This window comes from Pinus tabuliformis, chromosome 7, assembly GCF_031772625.1.
Source record: "Pinus tabuliformis cultivar Carrire ecotype Pingquan chromosome 7, CPIR1, whole genome shotgun sequence".
Taxonomy (NCBI): Eukaryota; Viridiplantae; Streptophyta; class Pinopsida; order Pinales; family Pinaceae; genus Pinus; species Pinus tabuliformis.
Genome location: NC_142293.1, coordinates 479,411,267 through 479,430,568, shown reverse-complemented (window position 1 = coordinate 479,430,568; position 19,302 = coordinate 479,411,267). Strand labels below are relative to the sequence as shown.

Genomic DNA, 19,302 nt, shown 5'->3' with positions numbered 1-19,302 from the left:
TTTCCATGTAATATTTTACTTACATACCGCCACATACAACATTCTTTGTGGCATGATTGTTCTAGCATTATACGATCTTGCAACTCGAACTCATCTGCATGGACCATTAATCCTTTTCCTGCCACAATGTTAACATCACTTTTCCTTGGCACCAACCGCCATCGTTTCCTATCAATGCTGTCGACAACAAGCTTGGGAAACAAGATTAGATACCATGTTAAAGAATCAATAAACAACCTCTAAAAGAGATCCTTTAGCATCTACTCATATGCATAAGCAAGCATGACTCACTATTTAACTAGTACATATACCCAAATAATATTGTTTGACCTCCACAATGTTTATTTACACTAATGCATAACTCTCTTTAAGAGTTCTAACTCATTAGTTCTACTAACATGTAAAACACATTCGTTATAATTTCATATATGTAATAAACTTCTTTTTCTATGCTTAAGCACATATATTCTTTTCACATAGTTATTTCTAGAGAACTCAACATAATCTCTGTAACATACAAAGAACATAACTCCATATCACAATGACTAATCTTTGTGCATACCATTGCTTATCATATAAGCCCTTCTTTAATGTATGCAACACATATTCCCTTCACTAGAATACTACCATCATTTCATACAACAAACCACATACCTCTTTCTTAAAGGAAGTCATTTTAACCTCATTTCTCTATCTTCCTATGTGAGGGTTTCTCAAGCTTCCCTTTCAGGAAATTATTAAAGATATCCATCTTTATGCATAAAAATCAAGATACAAAAACAAGGTTTACTTATGCATCCAAAATCAAGAAATCAACACAACTCATCTAGCAAGACAATCTCTTCAAGAGATTGTTGTCTTCAAGAAAGTTAACATGATCACTTTCTCTATGTACACACAGAGTCATAATTCCAAAGTCACAATAGCTACCATTATGCAACATGTGTTTTGTTGGAAATAATACTGAGAGGGGGGGTGAATCAGTATTATCAGATCAATCAAACTTTTTCAATGCTCAGAAACATATACGCTACTTCAGTTAAGTGAACCAGCGTGTACACGCTACTGTGACTAAATAAAACAGCGTATAAGAGGAAAACTCATAATTTAGTTAGCTTATTCTTCAGTTAAGTGCATCAGGACATTATTCACCACATTAACAGTAAACAGGTGCAGTATAACAGAACAGATCAAAAGCCACACACATGAACACCAAGATATAAGGTGGAAACCCAATGTGGGTGAAAACCACCTGCTGCAAGTTGTCTCTATCTTTCTTTAATATGAAACTTCAGTTTACAATCTTTTTGTACTGGTGCAGCCTTATACCAGTACGCAGGCTACAACCTGCAGAAGGCTACAACCTTCTCTCGTTCTCCAAACTTCCTTGGAAGGGAGCTCCAACCCCCTTTGCTCTTGTACTAGCCAAGATACTAGTACGTAGGTGCTGACCTACAATCTTCTTTCTTTCAGGTACCACTTTTCATACATTTTCAGACTGGATATTCCCGAAGCACAACATTACAATCTGAAGACTACAATTCATTCACCTTTCACAACAGATCATTGAAGCATAAAACAACCAAACTTTGAATCACTGAACCACTGAACCCTGTCAATCACCAGATACCAGAACACAGAGCAGTCTACAGAACTCTGCAATAACAGTCAGATCCAACTGCAAACCCAAAAATCAAGCTTCAAGAGATATACGCTACTTCAATGAGCGAAACCCGCGTATACACGCGCTTTTACCTAAGCCAACCTGCGTACAGATCTAAAAATAAATTCTCTCAACTTGCAGCTGTACCAGACATCAGTTAGACCCAGAACATAATATTGCGACAGTATGCAGATCTAGAAATACGCATAATCAACCATATCATAATAGTGCATTTCAAACCATTAGATCCCGATTTATCCTTAGATCTAGTCTTCCATCAACCGATGTGATTTCTCCTTAGCTCAGATCAAGCAACCCAGACCCTGCATATCAGATCTCTTTCTCTTTTAGATATTCAAGCCTTGTCGAAAGATGATATTGCCTAATGATCTTCTTCTCCTTATATAGCCTTAGGCCTTGCTCAATACCAAGAGCCAAAACCATAGTAACACAATACCATCAACTTCAAAACTAGGGATCGACACGCCCGCCGAGACACAATGGTCCGAAACCATAGGCACAACTTCCAAGGACTAACCGCCATGGACCAAAGGTACTTTTCCACATACACGCGCTTTTGCTGAAGCCAACCAGCGTGTACACGCGACTTGGGCTTAACGAACCTACGTATATGAACTTCCTTGGCATGCTGTACTAGGATCTGTCTTCTGATTAAGTTGCCATCACCTGTACCAACCTCTGAGTGAGTTGCCATCAAGGGCAACACTTGAATGAGCACCTGTACCAACCTCTGAGTGAGTTGCCATCAAGGACAACACTTGAATCATAATGCCAACAATCTCCCCCTTTGGACTTGATGGCAACCACCATACCAAGTCACTCTCCCCCTTTGACATCAAGGGCAAAGGGCTGTGCTCCCCCTGAGGACATGCTGATACCTCTGCTTGGATGTGCTGACTCATGCTCCCCCTGACCGTAGGCCAGATCTGCAAAAGATGTTCTTCAACAAGAACCAAGACTTATACACCATAAGGGACCTTCCTATCACCAAAAGACTCAATACATACATCCGTACTCCCTACCAAGAGGGGACATATCAGCAACAACCAATTATATTACAGCATTCATCCCAGGCATAGTGGGGAAACCAACATAGGCCGTTACATGACCTTGACACCATAAAAGAGATATGACATAGAGACAACAGATCTAGACCAAGACTTATGAAAGTCACCAGCAGCATCTGAGAAACATCTTTTTAGATCAGCAACCAGGATTTCTTTCTGAGCTCCTTCTCCTGAACCCAACAACCAAAACATCTGAATGCCAACAATGCTTTATGAGACTTTTAAGCTGCTCCCCCTGAACCTGTGCCTGCTGCACCCCCTGAAACTGTGCCTGAAGAATTCTGACATACCCATTGCTGTTCAGAACTCCAAAGATTGCCCTTGCTGGTCAGAACTTCATATACGCGTTTTCTCCTACATGAAACTGCGTATGTACGCGGATATACGTTCTGCAACAAGCGTCCAACATACACGCGACTTACCCAGCATAAATCGGCGTATATACGCGGATATCCCTTCCGTAACCTGCGTATACCAACTTTTCTAAAAACTTCAACAGCAGGATGAAGCATCAACTACTCCCAGCTTTTGTCTGAGATATTCAAAAGTTTCCCTGGGCAGTGGTTTTGTGAGAATATCAGCAACTTGTTCCTTAGAAGGAACATACTCCAACTTGACCTTCTGCTCAAGCACTTGTTCCCGAAGAAAATGGTACTTGATTGGTATGTGCTTGGTCTTTGAGTGCATGACTGGATTCTTTGAAACGCTGATTGCACTTGTATTATCACATAAGATAGAGACGGGTGGATTGCAAGTGATTTGAAAGTCCTGCAAGGTCTGCATCATCCAAAGAAGTTGTGTGCAACAAGATGCTGCAGCCACATATTCTGCTTCAGCTGTAGATAAGGCAATCGAACTCTGTTTCTTGCTGAACCAAGATACTAATCTGGAACCCATGAAGAAAGCACCACCACTTGTGCTTTTCCTATCATCCACACTTCCAGCCCAATCTGCATCTGTGTAAGCATGAAGAGTGAGATCTGTATTTCTAGGATACCATAAGCCATAGTTTTGGGTCCCTTGAAGATATTTGAAGATTCTTTTGACTGCTTGAAGATGAGTTTCCTTTGGGTTGGCTTGAAATCTTCCGACCATTCCTACTGCATGTGTAATATCTGGTCGAGTACCTGTCAAATAAAGCAAACTCCCAATCATGGATCTATAAGTGGGTTGGTGAACTGCTGCTGATTCATCATTTGCACTGAGGCTGCATCCTGTAACCATGGGTGTACATACTGGCTTTGACTCTTCCATGCCATACTTCTTCAAGATCTGCTTGAGGTATTTGGTTTGAGACAAGAAGATACCTCCTTCATTTTGTTGGATTTGCAATCCAAGAAAATATGTCAATTCTCCAAGAAGTGACATTTCGAATTCTTTCTGCATAACCAAGGCAAAGTTTTGACTCATAGTCTCTTCATTGCTGCCAAAAATAATATCATCTACATAAACAACAAGAATTAGCAATTTGTTATTTTCAACTTTTATATAGAGATTGCTATCTGCTGATCCTTTTGAAAAGCCTTGTTTGTGAAGATATTTGTCCAACCGATAGTACCAAGCCCTTGGAGCTTGTTTGAGTCCATAGAGAGCCTTTTTCAATCTACATACAAGGTTTGGATCATTCCCAAGAATGAAGCCATCTGGCTGCTCAATATATACTTCTTCTTCTAAGTCTCCATTCAGGAAGGCTGATTTCACGTCCATTTGAAATACCTTGAAGTTTTGAAAGCTTGAGAGAGCAAGAAACATTCGGATGGCCTCAAGTCTTGCCACAGGAGCAAAGGTCTCTTCAAAATCTATTCCTTCTTGCTGTGCATACCCTTTACAAACAAGTCTGGCCTTGTTTCTAATTACTTCTCCATTTTCATTTAATTTATTCTTGAAGACCCATTTTGTTCCTATTACATTCTTATCTTTTGGTCTAGGAACTAATTCCCAAGTGTTGTTCTTTTCGATTTGCTCAAGTTATTCATCCATTGCTTTGACCCAACATTCATCTTTGCATGCCTCTTTCACATTTTGTGGTTCAGTGGAGGAGAGTAATGCCAAGTAGCTTGAAGCTTCTGCAAGTGTCCTTCTTGTTTGTACTCCTGCTTCTTTCTGCCCCATAATCTGAGTTTCTGGATGATTCTTTTGAACATATCTGGATGGAGTCTTCTCTTCTATTCTTGTCTGCTCCTCTGGTTCTTCTTGAGATTCTTCTTCTTCTTGAGGTTCTTCTTCTTCATCATTCCGCCTTTGAGAGTAGCCTTCATCTTCTTCAATGTCTTCATGATGAACTTGCCTAGGAATATATCCCTTCTCATCAACCACTACATCAATACTGTCAACAATTCTGCCAAGTCTTTTATTGTAGCATTTGTATGCTTTGCTATGCGGAGAATAACCAAGAAGAATGCCCTCATCTGCTCTTGGTTCAAGTTTGCCAAGTTGCTCATCAGTATTCTTAATATAACATTTGCTCCCAAAGATTTTGAAGTGCTTCACGGAAGGAGTTTTACCACTCCAAAGCTCATGAGGTGTTTGAGTGCTGTTTACTCGGACATTTGTTTTGTTAAGAATAATAACAGCAGCATGTGCAGCTTCACCCCAGAAGGTTGCAGGAGTACCTGATTCATCGAGCATAGCACGAGCCATTTGTTGGATAGTTTTGTTCATTCTTTCCACAACCCCATTTTGCTGAGGAGTTCTAGCTGTAGAGAATTCTCTTCTTATCCCATGTTCGTCACAGAAATCGAAAAATTCATTTGAGGTGAACTCCCCACCTCTGTCAGATCTGAGGCACTTAATTTTGTGTCCTGATTCATTTTCAACCAATGCTTTGAAGGATTTGAATTTTTCGAATGCTTCATCTTTGTGCTTCATAAGCCCTAACCAAACAAACCTTGAGAAATCATCAATGAATAATATCAGATATTCTTCTCCTCGAGGTGTCCTTTTCCTAAATGGACCACATACATCTGTATGAACTAGCTCAAGAGGCAAGCTAGCTGATCCTTCCTTCTCTGGAAAGTTAGTTCTGGTTTGCTTTCCAAACTGACAAGATTTGCATATGGTGTTGTCTGGAATTTTGATATCTGGAAGATCGCGAACTGCCTGATATTTGCATGCTTTCCTTATTTGTGAGAAGCTTAGATGTCCCAACCTTCGATGCCATAACCAGTGCTCTTCATCCTTGCTAAGATAGCATTGTTGTTGTCCTTCTTCAAATATGTACAGATTATTTGGAGTTCTTTTGCCTTTGAGAACTGTTTTACCTGTATCAAGATCACGAACAAGACATCCATTCGATCTGAAAATAACCTCGGTTTTTTGATCACACATCTGGCTGACACTTAGTAGATTATGCTTCAATCCATCAACATACAAAACATTTCCATCCTTGACCTTTTCTTTCAAAGGAGCAATACCTTTTCCTTTTATAGTTGCAGGAGTATCATTTCCAAAAGAAACTTTCTTTCCCTTTTCTATGGTAGAATAAGATTCAAGTTTTTCTTTATCACCTGTCATATGTTTCGAACATCCACTGTCAATGTACCATAGATTTTCCTGTCCTTCTGCATAAAATGCTATCCCACATCTTTCTGTTTGAGGTTCCTTTATTCTCCATGTTTTGGTGCTTGTGGCTTGTTCCTTTTTCTCCTGAAACCTGCTCCTGCATTCAGAGTCTTCATGACCAAAATTATTGCAAATAGAACATTCAACTTCATTTTCAAGAACCGAAAAGTTGTTATAGGTCCTTTTTGTAATCCCTGTCATACTTCTTTGTTTTTGAGCTTCCCTAGTCATGATTGTTTTATATGCAACACATTGAGCTGCTTTGTGACCAAAGTTATGGCAAGAAAAGCATTGTCCATTGAAGAAGCTTCTGCGGTTATTGAATCTACCAGCCAACTGATTGTAATTTCTATTTTCATTTATTCTTGAACCAAACTGAGAAGATTTTACCTGTGGCTGGTTGTAGCTTTTGTTCACCCTTAAGATGGATTGTCCCTGATAGTTTCTATTTGTAATTCATCCCTGCTTTACCTGATTATCTTCATTGTTCTTCTGCTCATTTCTTCTTGCTGCATCAAGATAACTTTTTGAGGTGGATGCTTGAGAGGTTTCTCCATTATAGCCCAAACCTGTCTTGTTTAGAGGAGACCGCTGCACATTGATAATCTCATCCAAAGTTTCAGATCCTTTGACAAACTTAAGATTAATAGCTTTTGTTTTCTCAATTTCTTTTCTGAGACCAACAATTTCACCTTCTAGTTTTTCAAGATGTTTTTCCTTTTCATCAATTTGAAATTGCAAAGTATCAATGATCACATTCTTTTCTTCTATGCATCTCTTGAGTCTAGTAATTTCATTATAGAGATTATCCACATCTACAGCATCCTCATAATCATCATCTTCAAATGCCATTAACAGCTTATATTTATTACCTTGTTCATCTTCATCACTGTTTGATAAGCCATCACTATCTTCATGGGTGTAGTAGCTTTTCTTATTTGCACTTTGTTTCTTGTTCCATCTAGCAGGTTCTTTTCCTTTATCCTTATAAGGACATTTTGCAGCATAATGACCTACTCTTCCACAAGCAAAGCATTTGAAAGGTAGCTTACCTCTGAACCTTCCAGAACCCCTTTGAAGATTTCTGACAAAATTTGATTCTTCTTCCTCTTCTTTTGGAACATGGCTTGCTTCATAGTAATCTTCCTTTCCTGATGCCTTAAAAGCAGCTTCCCTTCTGTCTGATGGACCTCCCTTTCTCATTTCATAAGCAGTTAGAATTCCATGTAGCTGAGACATAGTGAGAACACGGAGATTTTCCTTTTCTTCTATTGCAGATACTTTAGATTCAAACTTGGGGGATAATGATCTTAGAATCTTTTGAACTACTATAGTCTCTTTTATTTCTTCACCCAAATTTTTCATACAATTAACAATCTCATCTACCCGAAGAAAATAATTAGCCACACTTTCATCATTATACATCTTGAGAGTCTCATATTGAATCCTGAGAGTTTGAAGTTTAGCTTGTTTTACCTGTTCATCTCCTTCATAGCTAGTGATCATTTTGTCCCATATCTCTTTTGCTGATTTGAAGTGCATGACCTTCATGAATTCTGTTTGGGATATACTTCCTAATAGAGTACTGACTGCTTTTGCATTTGTTTCATACTGCTTTTTCTCAGCTGGATCTGTAGGAGTAGCTGAAGGAAAAGCATAGCCTGTTTCTACAATGTTCCAAACTTCTGTACCAAGAGATTGAAGATATGCAGTAACTCTTACCTTCCAATAATTGAAATTTGTCCCATCAAAAATCGGTGGCCTGATTGATGCTTCTTTCTTGTAGTTGCTCATGATGAATGATCTACCTTCAAGCGATCAAGCTTCTCTGAAGGACCTGCTCTGATACCAATTGTTGGAAATAATACTGAGAGGGGGGGTGAATCAGTATTATCAGATCAATCAAACTTTTTCAATGCTCAGAAACATATATGCTACTTCAGTTAAGTGAACCAGCGTGTACACGCTACTGTGACTAAATAAAACAGCGTATAAGAGGAAAACTCATAATTTAGTTAGCTTATTCTTCAGTTAAGTGCATCAGGACATTATTCACCACATTAACAGTAAACAGGTGCAGTATAACAGAACAGATCAAAAGCCACACACATGAACACCAAGATATAAGGTGGAAACCCAATGTGGGTGAAAACCACCTGCTGCAAGTTGTCTCTATCTTTCTTTAATATGAAACTTCAGTTTACAATCTTTTTGTACTGGTGCAGCCTTATACCAGTACGCAGGCTACAACCTGCAGAAGGCTACAACCTTCTCTTGTTCTCCAAACTTCCTTGGAAGGGAGCTCCAACCCCCTTTGCTCTTGTACTAGCCAAGATACTAGTATGTAGGTGCTGACCTACAATCTTCTTTCTTTCAGGTACCACTTTTCATACATTTTCAGACTGGATATTCCTGAAGCACAACATTACAATCTGAAGACTACAATTCATTCACCTTTCACAACAGATCATTGAAGCATAAAACAACCAAACTTTGAATCACTGAACCACTGAACCCTGTCAATCACTAGATACCAGAACACAGAGCAGTCTACAGAACTCTGCAATAACAGTCAGATCCAACTGCAAACCCAAAAATCAAGCTTCAAGAGATATACGCTACTTCAATGAGCGAAACCCGCATATACACGCGCTTTTACCTAAGCCAACCTGCGTACAGATCTAAAAATAAATTCTCTCAACTTGCAGCTGTACCAGACATCAGTTAGACCCAGAACATAATATTGCGACAGTATGCAGATCTAGAAATACGCATAATCAACCATATCATAATAGTGCATTTCAAACCATTAGATCCTGATTTATCCTTAGATCTAGTCTTCCATCAACCGATGTGATTTCTCCTTAGCTCAGATCAAGCAACCCAGACCCTGCATATCAGATCTCTTTCTCTTTTAGATATTCAAGCCTTGTCGAAAGATGATATTGCCTAATGATCTTCTTCTCCTTATATAGCCTTAGGCCTTGCTCAATACCAAGAGCCAAAACCATAGTAACACAATACCATCAACTTCAAAACTAGGGATCGACACGCCCGCCGAGACACAATGGTCCGAAACCATAGGCACAACTTCCAAGGACTAACCGCCATGGACCAAAGGTACTTTTCCACATACACGCGCTTTTGCTGAAGCCAACCAGCGTGTACACGCGACTTGGGCTTAACGAACCTGCGTATATGAACTTCCTTGGCATGCTGTACTAGGATCTGTCTTCTGATTAAGTTGCCATCACCTGTACCAACCTCTGAGCACCTGTACCAACCTCTGAGTGAGTTGCCATCAAGGGCAACACTTGAATGAGCACCTGTACCAACCTCTGAGTGAGTTGCCATCAAGGACAACACTTGAATCATAATGCCAACATGTTTTCCTAACACAATTACTTTACTTCAATGCACATAGTTCTTTTCATGAAACAAGTAAGGATTTTGGTTCTTGTATGAACACTATCCTAATGTGTCTTTAAAGGAAATAACCTCTATTTTTATTTTCAAGAAAACTCTCATAAAATCATTCATCTTCATACATGAAGTATGCACATTTTTCTAGAATGAAGATATATTTATGTATATATATAATATACTCTTTCTTCAAGAAAGTTAGAAATGAATATTTATGTGCCTAGAAGCACATATTTAGCTATCTTTATCATGCATGTAATGCATAATCAGTTCACCAGAAACTTAGAAATCAGCTAATATCACAATGCAATAGTATATATCCTTTCTCACGATAATGACAAGTGACTTGTCATCTAACACAAGGAAATCTTTCAAAAAGATAAATAAAACACACATAAATTTTTCCTTCCAGAAAGAGAGCAAGTTACTTATCTTATCCATGGCCGCCTCCTTGCCTCCATCGCCTTCAACAATGAGAAGGCACTTCCTTTCAATAATAATGTGTAAACAGTTCGATTCTCACTCTGCAAACATGAGACAGAGAAGCATTCGATGCAGTTAACACAAATTGAAAATCCACGATACTCATCATGCGTGGCATAGCTAATCTCATTCCCAGAAAGTCCAGTCAGGAAAGGAATATCGAAGGTGGTTTTATTTCCACTGTAGCGAAATAGAGCAGGGGGCGTGTTCTGCATGTGATACTAGACCCCACTGATAACAGGCCTGCCGTTCACATTGAACATCAAGTCCACATCGGGAATCATCCCGGGATATAATTTCAACAACTAGTAAAATGCCCAGATGGTAAACAGATCTCTCAGGATAAATATTTTCGCCATGACTTGACTTGAACAATCGTGAGCCCGAATGACCAGACTCTTCTAGCAGCCTCAACATTCTACAGCATGATCCCCGCCTTTGCCCAAGGCCTCAGGTCGTGCTGAATCCACTTAAAAAAATAACGAGCACACCACCATAGCCGACGCGTTTCCACGATCACCATTATTGCTATGTTTAAGATTGGTATACGTGGTAAGCCATGCCGGTGAGCACATGGTACTGGATAAACACTCGAAGAAACTCCTTGGTCTTCGCTATTCTCTACCAGATTATAGCATTAGCTGTCCCATTGGGGCAAAGGGGCGCTCGAAACAGCTTTCGTGCTACAACCATCTGCTTCTCCAACTGCTCCCCGTTGAAAGCTTTACGCACAGGATTCAATACTGGATGCAGTTTCTGTATCCATTTAAAACTAAGCTCCCCTTATAAATCTGTTGAGGCTCTTTTGAAAAGAGATCCACTACGTCATTCTGTTCCGAGCAACATGTGCTGGATGACATTCACCCCTCATTCCTCGATGAAAACCCTCATTCAGTTTCACAGGAATCAAGAATCAGTTCAATAACTGATTCGTAAGTTTATGTAACTTTTCAGTAACTTAAAATTACTTTTACGTAAGATTAGTTACAATAGGGATATTACAGACTCCCCCCCTTAACAAGAACACCGTCCTCGGTGTTCATCTCTCGTCAGAACTTTAGATTGTACTCATGGTATAACCATCTAAACCACACAAAATGTGATCCTTCCTCTTTGAAAACAAAGATTTCATTCTAATAAATGTCAACAAACAAAATAGTAATGATATAATCATAAGAAAGATCAATAGTCATAAGCATCAATAGTCATAAGCAGTCATAATTGCAAAAATATGCAAATTTTAATTGCCACCACTTGGCCCTTATTCAAATTTAAAAACCAAACTCTATATCAACTTACCATTACTTACCATCTACTCTTGAAAATCACGAGCACTTCCACGTAAGTATTTTAATAGTGGTTGGACAACCCATCAACCCTCCATGGTAAGCAATCCTGTAATGTTTGAAAAACAAATTCAATCGCATTAGTCATAATATTGTGAGTCAAATGAAATACTTTTAACTAGCAATCAGTTGTGCAATGTTAGATGATTTTTAAATCACAGTACTTTTACAAGTACTTAAGAGCTCATCACTGCTCCACATGCACACTAAATTAACTCTCACTAAAGACATCCACTGAGTACTTCTAAAAGTACCAAAAGAGCACCTAGCTCTCTAATCATCAAAACAGTCAATCACTGCATCAAGTAAAAATTGTCTTAGCCCCCACTAAGACGTTCACAAAATTAATAATACAATAAAGGAATTAAAATTTCCAATAACTCCTTATTGAGCACTAAGCTCATTTCCTGTTAAATGTGCATGACATTTTTACACATCTATATATGAAATTCATTTTCAACATAACATATAGTTGATTAGTTAATTTCTTTAGCTATGAGAACCACAATAGGCTAAAGAATTCCCAACCCAAGGGATCTGGTTTCCACAACCTGATCGAGTCATTTTCACCTCCAGATAGTTCCTTTGATAGAGACCTTACCAGGTCTAACATGGAATTCCACTGGCTAACCAGCTCAAGAATTCTAGGGAGAGCAAATCCGGGCAGACAAGTACCATCAACCCCTCCGGGCAGGTAACTGCCATCAACCCAAACTCGGGCAGACAAGTACCATCAACCCCTCCGGGCAGGTAATTGTCATCAACCCAAGGCATTCTAGCCTTTCACAATCCGGGCAGACAAGTACCATCAACCCCTCCGGGCAGGTAACTGTCATCAACCCAAGGCATTCTAGCCTTTCACAACTATCTGCAACTGTCTGGCATGTTAAATTTCTCTTTTATCACTATCCCCAAGGTAATTGACATAATGAACCATATAATCATTATCATTAACAAAACAAACATGCATGTATATGATGCATCTACACTTAACCCTCAACATGGGTTCACAACATCTAGAATGATAGGAAACACAACTGACATACATATTGTATGCATTCTGATTTCCAAATAACACAATCATGCATATCATATAACATTGTTCAATCTCATTTATGATTGCAATTCTCATTGCAACATCTTACGTGACGAGTTTTTCTTGTTGCCATTAAGCTACCACTACTTAATCCCATTAGCAACATTGGTTATACATATGCATCCTTTTAACAAATATTCACTTCCCTAATCTTTTAGTTTGCAGCACAATACTATCATGCATAAAAGTATATGCAAATATTCATTATTGTGTAATTTCCTATGATAGTTGAGGTATCATTCTAAACATTTTCCAATTTCCCACAACGTATTGCCATCAACAGACCAATATAGGAAACAACTACCACAATCACTTGTTTGCGAATTGTGATAAGCTTAAATCAATTTCAATTCACGCACATAAGTGCTATTAGTTAGTAAAACAACACTAACCAATCACAACTACCAATCATCTTAATGAAACCATGGCAAAAACTGACAATCAAGTCTCGCTACTTGACTCATTGCATATTTTCAATATCTAAAGGGGTTCTTCTAATGTCCTTTTAAAACAATTTGTCATCCTCTTCAAGGATGTTCCCCAAAATTTACATTCGTGCATTGGCTCATTAAGTTTCATTCATTGTAACTTCAATCTTGTTTAATAAATGCATCATTGTTATTGCCATATTTGCAAATCAAAAGTTGGTAGTTGATTGTCACTTTCCTCAATGAGGGTTCAATATTGTTCATAAGTGTAATGAGGGTTCATTATTGTTCTTAAGTGCGACAAAAGTTTCATTGTCTTTTATCCTCATCAGGAATCCAATGTCATGAACATAGTCATGCAGTAACTTTATTACTGACTACTCAAAGCAGTTTAAACACGAATCACACTTATCATGCTGAAAGTAGTGTACTATGTAAATAAATAGGTGAATGGTTAAACTCTTACTTGAGTTAATGCCCACTAACGACGTACCTCAATTTCTTTTCCGCTTACCAATTCCCAAAGTCGCCAGTGTTGCAACCTTTAGCTCTGATACCACTTGTCACATACATCGGTAACCTCGCATGTAAAAGTAGGGAGTTAGAATTTTTTATACAAATTACCCACAAGTAATTATCCAATTCACAACTCCACAATTCATCATTAACCATTAGATATAATGTACATTAGCACATCAAGTAAATTGCAATAAAAGACAGTGAGTTGCTTAACCATTAACCACCACTGTGGTAGTGTAATAACCTAAACCGTCTCATGAATCCTTGCATTCATTTCATGATTTCCTTAACCATATTAGTTAATCACATACTTTGACATTATGATCATGCCATCAAATAAAGAACCATCAATCATCAAGGATTCATCATCATCAAACTGACACAAAAGTCAATCACACCATTGAACACCAATATACCCTGGAAACCCCGTAGGGTGAAAACCAGCAAACGTTTTATCTTATTATTAAATGCTCGTCAGGGATTTCACCCCTCACTCAATGGCTTGTAAGGGATTCCATCCCTTAACCATTGTTATAAAATCATTACAATGAATTACCATTAAGATTTCACATAACTAGCTAAAAGCTAATATAGTTTCCATGTAATATTTTACTTACATACCGCCACATACAACATTCTTTGTGGCATGATTGTTCTAGCATTATACGATCCCGCAACTCGAAATCATCTGCATGGACCATTAATCCTTTTCCTGCCACAATGTTAACATCACTTTTCCTTGGCACCAACCACCATCGTTTCCTGTCAATGCTGTCGACAACAAGCTTGGACAACAAGATTAGATACCATGTTAAAGAATCAATAAACAACCTCTAAAAGAGATCCTTTAGCATCTACTCATATGCATAAGCAAGCATGACTCACTATTTAACTAGTACATATACCCAAATAATATTGTTTGACCTCCACAATGTTTATTTACACTAATGCATAACTCTCTTTAAGAGTTCTAACTCATTAGTTCTACTAACATGTAAAACACATTCGTTATAACTTCATATATGTAATAAACTGCTATTTCTATGCTTAAGCACATATGTTCTTTTCACATAGTTATTTCTAGAGAACTCAACATAATCTCTCTAACATACAAAGAACATAACTCCATATCACAATGACTAATCTTTGTGCATACCATTGCTTATCATATAAGCCCTTCTTTAATGTATGCAACACATATTCCCTTCACTAGAATACTACCATCATTTCATACAACAAACCACATACCTCTTTCTTAAAGGAAGTCATTTTAACCTCATTTCTCTATCTTCCTATGTGAGGGTTTCTCAAGCTTCCCTTTCAGGAAATCATTAAAGATATCCATCTTTATGCATAAAAATCAAGATACAAAAACAAGGTTTACTTATGCATCCAAAATCAAGAAATCAACACAACTCATCTAGCAAGACAATCTCTTCAAGAGATTGTTGTCTTCAAGAAAGTTAACATGATCACTTTCTCTATGTAGACACAGAGTCATAATTCCAAAGTCACAATAGCTACCATTATGCAACATGTGTTTTCCTAACACAATTACTTTACTTCAATGCACATAGTTCTTTTCATGAAACAAGTAAGGATTCTGGTTCTTGTATGAACACTATTCTAATGTGTCTTTAAAGGAAAGAACCTCTATTTTTATTTTCAAGAAAACTCTCATAAAATCCTTCATCTTCATACATGAAGTATGCACACTTTTCTAGAATGAAGCTATATTTATGTATATATATAATATACTCTTTCTTCAAGAAAGTTAGAAATGAATATCTATGTGCCTAGAAGCACATCTTTAGCTATCTTTATCATGCATGTAATGCATAATCATTTCACTAGAAACTTAGAAATCAGCTAGTATCACAATGCAATAGCATATATCCCTTTTCACGATAATGACAAGTGACTTGGCATTTAACACAAGGAAATCTTTCAAAAAGATAAATAAAACACACATAAATTTTTCCTTCCAGAAAGAGAGCAAGTTACTTATCTTATCCATGGTCGTCTCCTTGCCTCCATCACCTTCAACAACGAAAAGGCACTTCCTTTCAATAATAATGTGTAAACAGTTCGATTCTCGCTCTGCAAACATGAGACAGAGAAGCATTCGATGCAGTTAACACAATGAAAATCCACGATACTCATCATGCGCAGCATAGCTAATCTCATTCCCAGAAAGACCAGTCAGGAAAGGAATATCGAAGGTGGTTTTATTTCCACCGTAGCGAAATAGAGCAGGGGGCCTGTTCTGCATGTGATACTAGACCCCACTGATAATAGGCCTGCCATTCACATTGAACATCAAGTCCACATCGGGAATCATCCCGGGATATAATTTCAACATCTAGTAAAATGCCCAGATGGTAAACAGATCTCTCATCTCGAGATATTTTCGCCATGACTCGACTTGAACAATCGTGAGCCCAAATGACCGGACTCTTCTGGTAGCCTCAACATTCTACAGCATGATCCCCGCCTTTGCCCAAGGCCTCAGGTCGTGTTGAATCCACTTAAAAAAATAGCAAGCACACCACCGTAGCTGACGCGTTTCCACGATCGCCATTATTGCTATGTTTTAGATTGGTATACGTGGTAAGCCATGCCGGTGAGTACATAGTACTGGATAAACACTCGAAGAAATTCCTTGGTCTTCACTATTCTCTACCAGATTATAGCATTAGTTGTTCCACTGGGGCAAAGGGCCGCTCGTAATAGCTTTCGTGCTACAACCGTCTGCTTCGCCAACTACTCCCCGTTGAAAGCTTTACGCGCAGGATTCAATACTGGATGCAGTTTGTTTATCCATTTAAAACTAAGCTCCCCTTATAAATCTGTTGAGGCTCTTTTGAAAAGAGATCCACTACGTCATTCCATTCCGAGAAACATGTGCTGGATGACATTCACCCCTCATTCCTCGATGAAAACCCTCATTCAGTTTCACGGGAATCAAGAATTAGCTCAATAACTGATTCGTAAGTTTATGTAACTTTTTCGTAACTTAAAATTACTTTTACGTAGGGCTAGTTACAATAGGGATAGTTCGTGGTCTCTATAGTAAGGGAAATTCATTTTTGACTAACATTACAGCCAGTTTAGCCAAAGAAGTCCTTCTCGGCCAGACGATGAAAGGGATTCTGAATACAGATGATCAAGCTATCCTCAAGTTTCCGCTTCCCACTATTATTAGCAGTTAGTGGATTAATCCCAAATTTGAATTTAATGCATTTTGGGCGCTATTAGTTATGTTTGATAATTACTGAATGAAATCGGTGTCTGTGCAATAGGGGATGACGCTGCATGGATGACAGAGAAAGAGTTTGCCCGCCAGACTCTTTTTGGAGGGAATCCGATGGTCATTCGATGTTTACAAGTATGAAGCAACCAAGATTATTAATACTAATAACGATACGAACTTCTTTATGTGATTACAGAGCTGTCCACTGTCCGGCCACCTGAACGCACAAATCTATGATTCCCAACAAAGTGCAATCGCAGCTCAACATATCCTTAAAAGCCTAGATGGCATCTCGGCGGAGGAGGTATTTAGTTCCTTCAGTTAAATTGTTAATTAGATTTAATGGTTCGTTAATGAATATACACTAGCATTTTGAATATTCTTCCGCAATACAATAGACGGACAACCAGTAAGCATGCATGCCCATATTAGCAGGCTATTAAATCGAATCGGCTCTTTACATTGGACTACTATGACGCATACATGCCCTACGTCAAGCTCATGAACCAGCTTCCTACTGGGAAAGCCTACGCTACCCGTTCAATTTTCTTCCTGGCCGACACCGGAACTCTAAAGCCTGTGGCCATTGAGCTGTGTTTGCTTCCCACGTCAGTGGGCTTGGGTTCAAGACAAGTCTACACTCCTGACGATAGCGGTGAAGATGAAGGGTGGTTATGGCAACTAGCCAAAGCTCATCAGTTGGTTAGCCATTGGTAAGAGATAACAATATCATTTGTGTTTTTTTAGTTTGAACTTGTTAGAAGATTACCAGCCACCTTTATCATATTCACATTTGTTGTGCTTTGTCTACAGAGATTATTAATAAAGTACTTGTTTTTTTCTTTCAAATGCAGGCTCAGGACTCATGCTAAGGTGGAGCCATTTACCATTGCTACCCATAGACATTTGAGCAAACTGCACCCACTTCACAAGTTGCTCATCCCTCACTTTCGCTTGATCTTCTTAAAAGTAATATTATAACGATAACCATGTTGTAACTTTAATATTAAAAGTTAATATTATAACCATGTTGTAACTTTTGTGAGACTAATATATTAATGCACTAATATAATAAGCGTTGTCCAGGGCATGGTTGTGCCCGATCCAACTGATAAAGCAAAAGGTGTGAGGCTTGTGACAAAAGATTATCCGTATGCAGTGAACGGGCTTGAAATATGGGCGGCCTTGAAATGTTGGGTTTCTGACTACACATCGTTGTATTACAAGGACAACCAAAGTGTAGAGAGCGATGGAGAAGTTCAAGCATGGCGGAAAGAGATAGTCGAGGTGGGTCACGGATATAAGTCGATTGCAGATTCCCTAAATATTCGGAATCGGACGGATATGGGCGCGGTCAATTTTTTAACCGCGCCCATGTCGGTCCCATTTCCGAATATTCAGGGAATTTGCAATCGACTTAAGCTCAAAGATAAGGGGATGGTACCAGATGAAAAGTGTGGAGGATGTGAAAAAAGACATTACCACACTCATTTGGATCGCTTCTGCCCACCATGCAGCGGTCAATTTCGAGCAGTACGGCTATGTGGGATTTATGCCCAATCACCCTAGTACCACCCGGAAACTTATCCCAGAGAAAGGATCCCCACAATACTTGGACTTCCTTCATGACCAGGAAGCCTATTTCCTAAAAACTGTGTCCAGTCAAAGCCCTGTGCCGCTACCATGGCTGTCCTGGAGCTTCTATCGCAGCATTCGACCGGCGAGGTATACCTGGGACAGGGCTCCGCCTCTTACTGGACAGATGACTCTCGCGTAGAAACAACATTCCAACGCTTTCACTCCAAGCTACTTGAGATAGAGTAGAATATCGATAGTAGGAACAAAGATCCAAAGTTGAAAAACCAACGCGGCCCCGCTGAGGTTCCCTGCACGCTCTTATACCCGTGCACTTCCGATACTGGCGAGACAGGTGCTGGGCTTACATTTCGAGGAATTCCCAACAGCGTTATATGGTATATAGTGCCTTCACTCCGTCTCTATCCCTGAGGTCCGTCGCGTCCATCGTTAAGGACAGTATGCATGAGGTAGCTTGTCTCTATATAGTATATAGTTCCTTCACTCCGTCTCTATATAGTGCCTTCACTGTTTTCTTTATGGTTGAATTGAGGCTTCTGTGATCCATAACAATTATAAGAAGAAATTTCGACGTAAATCACATTCAGAAAATCATTGTCGACGCGTTTCGAACCAACCAGTGTGGTTCATCGTCAACACAAGTTGAAAAAACAGATCTATCTTTGCTAGTTAAATACTTAGAGCAAAGCTTCCAACGGCTAGTTGAAAAAACAGATCTATCTTTGCCAGTTAAATACTTAACTAGGACAACGTCTAAATTTGACTAGGGACTAGGGTCAACCAAACCAGTTATAAATTAAAAGTAAACAAGGGACCTATATATGAATTACATGAATAAAGTAAATT

General features: G+C 38.8%; 1 protein-coding gene across 1 annotated transcript; it reads left to right on the top strand.

Annotated features, from left to right (window-relative positions):
* Nucleotides 1–10,777: 10,777 nt before the first annotated feature.
* LOC149248074 (linoleate 9S-lipoxygenase A-like) lies at nucleotides 10,778–18,637 on the top strand. The gene is made up of 8 exons (XM_089447420.1): nucleotides 10,778–10,976; nucleotides 16,644–16,814; nucleotides 16,910–16,995; nucleotides 17,057–17,164; nucleotides 17,296–17,573; nucleotides 17,715–17,829; nucleotides 17,947–18,213; nucleotides 18,308–18,637. The coding sequence occupies exons 1-8, from the start codon at nucleotides 10,778–10,780 to the stop codon at nucleotides 18,635–18,637; spliced, it is 1,554 nt and encodes a 517-aa protein (XP_089303546.1).
* Nucleotides 18,638–19,302: the final 665 nt, after the last annotated feature.